At 32.1% G+C, this 7,849-nt stretch overlaps 1 protein-coding gene across 1 annotated transcript in view; it reads right to left on the bottom strand.

The window, feature by feature from the left end:
* Nucleotides 1–3,649: 3,649 nt before the first annotated feature.
* LOC124368649 (dynein axonemal intermediate chain 4-like) overlaps nt 3,650–7,849 on the bottom strand; it is a 60,125-nt gene continuing 55,925 nt past the window's right edge. The window contains exon 12 of the mRNA XM_046825891.1: nt 3,650–3,806. Within this exon, the coding sequence (XP_046681847.1) occupies nt 3,717–3,806 (90 nt within the window). The 3' untranslated portion in view covers nt 3,650–3,716. The remainder of the gene's footprint in view (nt 3,807–7,849) is intronic.

Raw genomic sequence — 7,849 nt, 5'->3', positions numbered from 1 at the left:
GAAGATGAATTTCTAAGCAAGTTGTGGACGTCAGATGAGACCCACTTTCATCTCACAGGTTATGTTAACAAGCAGAACTACCGATACTGGGCAGACAGAAATCCTAATGAACTTCATGAGCGCCCTTTACACACTAATAAGGTTACAGTATGGTGTGCTGTTTCATTACATGGGATCATTGGACCTTATTTTTTTGAGGATGAACGGGGGATTGCAGTAACTGTCAATTCTGATCGTTAAGTGGAAATGTTACAACGTTTCGTTACACCTGAATTGAACAATTTTTCAGACGTTCAAAAATCCTGGTTTCAACAGGATGGTGCGACATCACACACTGCACGACAGTCAATGGAAGCTGTGCGAGTATTGTTTGGTAACCTTGTCATCTCAAGATGTGGTAACGTTTCCTGGCCCCCTATATCGCCAGATTTGACCGTGTGCGATTTCTTTTTGTGGGGCTACCTCAAAACTAAAGTGTTCACAACTTGACCAAGAACTGTAAATGAGTTAAAACAGAGAATTCGGGATGAAATTAACAGTATTCCAGTTGAGATGTTGCAGCGGTCATTGAGGAATATCCACCGCAGATTTCAAGAATGCATTCGTAGACGAGGACACCACCTAAAGGATGTTGTTTTAAAAAAATCATAAATTCCATCAGTGTTTCATAAATGGCAAGTTTTTATGTTTTATTTAATACAAATAAAACCATTTTCTTCCATCACTCTTATTTTTTTTAAATTTTTTTAAAATTCCCGTTATTCTGTGTCACCCTGTAGTACTGGAGAGTGGAGTGGAGATGCTTGAACCTTGGCTGTTTTGTTTTTTATTTTCACTATAATGTCTCAGTTCTTCAGAGGCTCTTCTTTTAGCATTGCTAATAAAGTTTCACCAATGTACAGTGCTAAGTTAAGTGACAGTAAATCAGGTCTAAGTTGGCCTTAAAACCTCTTGATGTTATGAGAATTTGGGGCATGATTTAATTGCTCCAGTAGTCAAGACATTTAAAATTAAATGTTTAATGATTATTAAAGGCAACGTTCTTATGACGAACCTATTTAATCTGTAGATAAGAAACTACATTTCACGATAACAAAGGTAAATCTAAAAAATCCTACATAAATGTGGTGTCACTATTTTGAACACTATTTCTTTTTGCGAGTTGTACTAGTCTCTATAAATTATTATACATGAATTGATGTACACAAACTGAAAGTAAACATAAAAGCCAAGTGCAAGAAATTTATAAATTGTTTCATTAACCCTTTGATTGCTATGGCCACTAATAATCAATGCTGATCTATTATTTTTAGATTTGCTCATTTTTTAGGAGAAAACTTGTAAAAAACTATCCATTTGATTTCCAAACATTTAGTTTTTTGGCAATAAAGTAATCAACATAATACATATTTGTAAATACACTTGTGTCTTTAGAAAATTAAAAGAACACATAGCACAAAAATTTTATTACTTTTTGAAATTTAAACTTTGGTGTAAATTTGGATCTGTATATGCTTTTTATATATTATGTGAAAGACCATGGAATTCTAAGCAAATGACATAGCATACATAATATTTTTATCTACATGGATTAGGAACATGATGATTTTGTGTAGTCTAATGTATATTTTTTTCTTTAAACTGCAAGTGTTCGATAAAAAGGTAATTCTAAAATAACTATTTAATTAATTACTTTTGCATGAAAACATTAAAAACAAAATAAAATTGTTGCATGTATTTGGTTTAAAAAGTTCTAGTGAAACAAAACATTTTTGTTTTTGTGAAATATTACGCTTTTAGTGAATACAATTTTATTGTTATTTTTCTATAGCAATTCCGTGTAATTTTTCTATAGCAATTCCGTGTAAAAGACCATGGAAGTTCAAATAATGTTCATATGAAATGCATGTTTTTTACAATAAATACAAATGTGACATTGCTGTTTTATATATCTGTAGGGCAGCCAGGAATCTTATCTTAAATACTCCTGCTGGTGTGAGGACAAATAAAGTAATAAACTTTACTGTGGATAGTACTTTATTTATAATTTGTAATTAATTTACAAACATTAAAACATATATTCCTTACTTTAACCAGTCTTTGGGAGGGTTCATGGTTGCAACTTCCCATTAGCATTGGGAGCACCAAGTAAGGGAGGCTTCTTTATTCTAATAATACTGTCATTTCTTGAATTACATAATTTACTAAATGACCACCAGTATGGATTTAGAAAAGGCAAACACAGTTGACTTAGTAAGAGATGTGCTCCAGGGATTGGAAAATCGGTATAAGGTATCATTGGTCATTGAGCCTCTTCGACCTGTCACAAGCCTTTGATTTAGTCCCCCACAATATATTACTTGTAAAGTTATAATACTATGGTTTCAGTATAAAGGCTATCACTTTCATTAAAGACTATCTCCAAGGGTGGCAACAAGTAGTGGAGTATGAAGGTAAGCTATCAAATTCACAATATATTACACAAGGTGTGAAACAAGGATCGATTATCTTTTTATTGTTTATAAACGACCTACCATACCACCTCAGCTCCTTATCAGTATCTGCATACCTCCTTGCTGATGATATAACTGTCCGAACTGATGCAAGACAGGATGAAAATCACATTAAGCAAGTTGAAAAAATAATAACAAACTGGTGCTCTGTAAACGGCCTCAAGCTAAATTCTGATAAAACCCAAAATCTCCATATTAATCTATCTGAGGCATACAATAGCGATAGCAGCGTGAAATTCTTGGGAGAGACTCTAGATAATTGTCTTTCCTGGTGCAGTCATATAGACGACATAGGCAAGAAGCTTTCAAAATGCAATTTTATGCTTCTTAGACTGGCCCGATCCACCTCCTATGAGGTGTTACAAACAGTTTACTTTGCCTGCTTCTTTAGCAGATTGTCATACTGTATACTGGCCTGGGGATCTTCACCTTATACGGACACTATATTTAAGATCCAAAAAACTGCAATACGCATTCTGTGTGGTTTAAGTCATAGAGAGTTATGTCATGGCTATTTTAAGAGAGTGGGAACACTTACTCTTCCCTCCATATACACTTAGACCCTGATGACCCATATAAAAGAAAACACATCACTTTTGACAATCATGACTGAAATACATAGATACAACACAAGACAAAAAAATAATTTAGACTTAACCCATTAAAGACTCACCAAGACACAGAAAACTGACCCCTTCCAAATTGGAGTAAGACTGCTCAACCTGCTACCAGGAAGAATAAAATGTTTACCACAAAAGAACTTTAAAAACAAGTAAAAAAATGTTCTGTTGGAAGAGAAACTTTATTGTGTGTCAGACTTTAAAAACACAAACTTTGATGAATATTGACAATCCAAAACCAATTTTCAGACTTTAATGTTAACTAATTATTTTAAAGTGTATTGACGATTGTACTGCCTTTGGCTTATTCAATAAAAAAAAAACTATTCTATTCTATTCCTACTATAAACATCACACTAGTAACTATATCGACTTATAAATGGTTCTGGCCTCTGTGAGTTTTGAGCTTGAAGAACCTCCCAAACACTGGAATCTACCAGATTGTGGGTGTTGGTAAGACCTTAAAACATTTATATTCAATGCATGAAAAACACATTTATGATGAAGAAAAAGCAATATTATTACTCATTATTTTAATAACAACAGGTAATACAAAATTAGACAACTTTAAATAATTCTACATTTATTTTGTCTTCATAAAATTCTCCAAATAACTGCGATGTTGAGGTTTTGAAACAAGAGCTTTCTGCAGAGCACGGATTAGGGCTTCTTCCTAGACGATAACAAACAGCACAATCTGATTGACAGTTTAATGTAAATTTGTATTATTATTCTATATAGTGGTTCTAAATTCAAATTGAGTCTTGGATTTATACAATTTTCTTAATTAATCATAATAACGCTACTGTGACATAAAGAAGCTCTTTGCAATAAAATTATGTTGTTTTATTATATATAGAGAGTTTAAGAGCCTGTGGCCTGATGAGTTCTGTTACATGGTTTAGTTTGTTTCACTAACACAGGAGTGTGCAGAATTTATGTTTAAGTTTTTCATAATATTTAAGATAAAATTAGTTAGTTCATAGTGTTTAAATCTTTGAATGCCAACGTCCAATTCTACCGGACGTCAAAAGTTGTCCGAAAAGTGCCAACATCCGATTCTACCGGACGTTTGAGAAAAAAGTTACTAAAAATCGAAAACTTTATATTTTCAAGCTAACATCATATTGAATTGTTCGTGAAGAACTGTTATTTTCAAAATAAATTGTTATAGTACACTTCCGATTAATCTACTTTAACAAAAATCAATCTAGAACTCACATATAAACATTTTTGGTTGACATGGCTACCGGAGTCAATATGACATTAGTTTCTTAAAAGTTATATAACTTGCTCATTATTGAAGATAGTGATATACATTTTTCAAGATTTATGGACAATTTGAATACCCTTTGCAGTGATATGGACAAAGAAAATGACATGAATTTGTTGGTAATGATAATTTTTTTGAAAAATGAAATTTAAATAAATTCTGAAATTTTTTTAGGTAAGTCCATTTTTGGTATTTCTAAATTTAATTGTATGGTAACTTTGTTATTTTATGTTAATTAGGAAGAGTTTTCAGAGAAAAATAAAAAAAAATATGTTGTTAGCCTATTAAATAATTAAACTGTAGGTTTTTTACTGAAACCGTGCAAAATGCTTTCAAAAGGGTTGGCACTTTAGGTACACCCACTAAAAAAATACCTGGCACTTTTAGGTGCACCCACTTAATAAATACTTGGCATTCAAAGGGTTAACTATTATTGTCATTTTGAATTATGTAGGTTTTCATCCAGCAGGAGGGTGGGGGTGGGGTATCTATTCTACCTTTGAGTTGAGGAATTCCCCTACAGATTTTCACAAAGATTAGCTGTAACAATCATCTGAGCATAAATGTTTTTGTATAAAATTTTATATTCTTCTAATCCTCCTTCCAATTTATCTTTTGTAATATTTTTAGTTTGAAATAAAATAAATTCTTGAACATAAATAAGTTTGTTACTGTACTTTTAAATTTCTTACAACATTAGGAAGTCAAAAAATGTTTGGCTTCACAGGTGTAGAACAAATTTTGTTCACAAAATGTACCTATGTGAGAGAGTTATACCGATTCTCATGTGGCTTAATAAGAATTAAAATTGTGGTTGTTTAAATTTGTAACTCTCCGGCTGATAATAGCAACTTTTTAGAGTTACGAGCTGGTTTTGGGACAAATAAAAAAAAACTTGTAATATATTATGTGATAAATTTGTTCATTATGGTATTTTTTGTTACAATCTATAAAAATATGTTATATATAACAGACAGTTACTTACCCGTGTCTAATTTGTTTTATTTTCAAATGAAATGGAAAATTCTAACTATAAATTATTCTATCAGTTTTTAATTTTTATAAAAATGTATTTGTTTGATTTGTAGCTTTTACACTGCTTAAGCTGACGAGGCACTTTAAAAATACAAAATGTGCACAATATTGTTAATGCACACAAATATTTATTTTTATTTTCAGATGAAATGTAAAATGTTTTATCTAAAGTTTATTACTAAGTTTCATCTGTAGCTTTTATACAACTTGATTTGAAATGTATAACATTAGCAGAATCCTATTGTATACTAAAACTATGGACGACAATCAGTAACAGGCAGAAAAGTCAGTGACCTCTATATTCCAATCAGCTCATAATGGAAAAAACCAAACTATAGAAAACTCATAATTTAAAAAATTACTTGAGTACACTGGACAAATTAATAGTTTGTAACAGACTAAATGTAACCTTTTTAGGGCATCCATCTAAAAAAGAAAAATGGGAAACAAGAGGACACTAAATGTACGAAACAAGGAACGTAAAGAAAATATGAAGAAGGGCTAGTGGAAAAGGCTTAAATTGCTCAACACTGGTGCTCTAAAAATTATCACATACACCGGGATGAAGCCAATAATACACCAAGCGGGGAAAAAATTTTTAATGTAAATTTATTGAGGCTCCATAGATAAAATTAGCAGATCAACTGCTAAGTCAATTTCCGTTGAAGTTATGCAATTTCAGCTGCCAATATTAAAAAAAGAAATAACTAGGAAACCTGAAAAGATTTTAAGCGTCAAACAATCATGAACCATTAAAATTCTCACATACACCTCAATTGAGATCCAGGAACAAACCATAAGGCTGTAGGCAGTTGCTCTTTAGCCTCCCCCTCCCAAGAAACTTCTTGTTCTCTTTATTTCAGATCACCTGCCACGATATCACATGAATTGTTCCCTTGCTTATGAGCAGTAACATCGCTTGGGTACATTCTCTCCAGTGTGGACTTCATGCTGTTGGTACACCAGTCAGGTATCTGTAATTTTTAGTGGCAATCCAATGCTGTTGTTGTAGTTTTTAAGTATTTTGTGCATGTACTAGGGTTTTGACACCTAAGTGGAGGATAAATTTCAATCCTTGATATGTAGTGTTATACTTTTTTTAACAATGGCAAATTTCCAAAATCGTATATGCCTTTCAAATCATCCATCGTCAATAACAAACTTTAAATAAATGGTTATAAAATAGTACTACAATACAAAATTGATGAGGACGACAGTGATCAGTTGTTTACCACACTGAAATTTTGTAACATTTGAGAAGTAACTAGAACCACCTAATGAGATTTCTAAGTTTGAGACTCGTAGGGACAAGGCTCTAGCAGTCTACAGGTATGCATTGAGAGAGAAGGGTTTAGAGAGATCTGCACAGTGACCAAGCTGGATTTAAATAAACTCATCACAATACCAATTTCTATCAGTATCATTGACAAATATTATAAACAACCTAGTGTTTATATACTGTTGGAGGCTGTCCGGCAAAATTTTAAAGGGATTTGCAGGGGTACAGGGAAATGGTTATATTTGAAGAATTAAGTCATATCTTCTACTTTCATTTGATTGATTATAAATGGGCTTCCAGAATATGTACCTTTTATATAGTAAAAATATAGGCATATATTAGTATTATTTATAACATTTATTTAAAATTAAACCCACTCCAAGCCATGACAAAAAATATTAAAAATACCTTACCTGTACACTCATGCATGAGTACACACACACACACACACACGCACGCATGCGCACACACACACACAAACACACACAAAAAACACACAAACACACACACAAAACCCACCCACACACGCGCGCACACGCACGCACGCACACATAAATATATTGATTTGTTTTCCTCTTATGGTTTTATAAATTATGTAAAGTCACCTACCAGAGTAGTTGACAATTATGTATTTTGTTTGGATCATGTACTAATTCGCAGCACAAAGGCAATACATTTTGATTGTGAAGTGGTAGAGTCAAGTATTACTGATCATCATGCCAATTTAATAAGTATTAAAAATAATATTCCCAGTATAAATAACTATTCTAAGTATATGTTTTGTAAAGTTGTGGATTACAATAAACTTCGCGCTAGACTTTCTGCTGCGAGTTGGTCTAGCGTTTATGAGTCTGTTGATGTAAATCAAAGTGTTGAATGTTTCTATAATATTTACAATACATGTTATGATCAATCTTGTAGACTGAAGAAGATTAATAGTAGTAATAGAAGGCGAAATCCATGGATTACAGATGATTTGGTACAGTTAGTAAATAGAAAAAATTATTTATATAAATTATATGCCAAAGATAGAAATAATTTGTTTATTAAGACACGGTACATTACTTTATCTAGATTGGTGTGCAGACAGATTAAGCAAGCTAAATTGAGTCACTATTCATCTCTGGTG

The sequence above is a fragment of the Homalodisca vitripennis genome, chromosome X, assembly GCF_021130785.1.
Source record: "Homalodisca vitripennis isolate AUS2020 chromosome X, UT_GWSS_2.1, whole genome shotgun sequence".
NCBI classification, from domain to species: domain Eukaryota; kingdom Metazoa; phylum Arthropoda; class Insecta; order Hemiptera; family Cicadellidae; genus Homalodisca; species Homalodisca vitripennis.
This window is presented reverse-complemented; position numbering and strand designations above follow the sequence as displayed.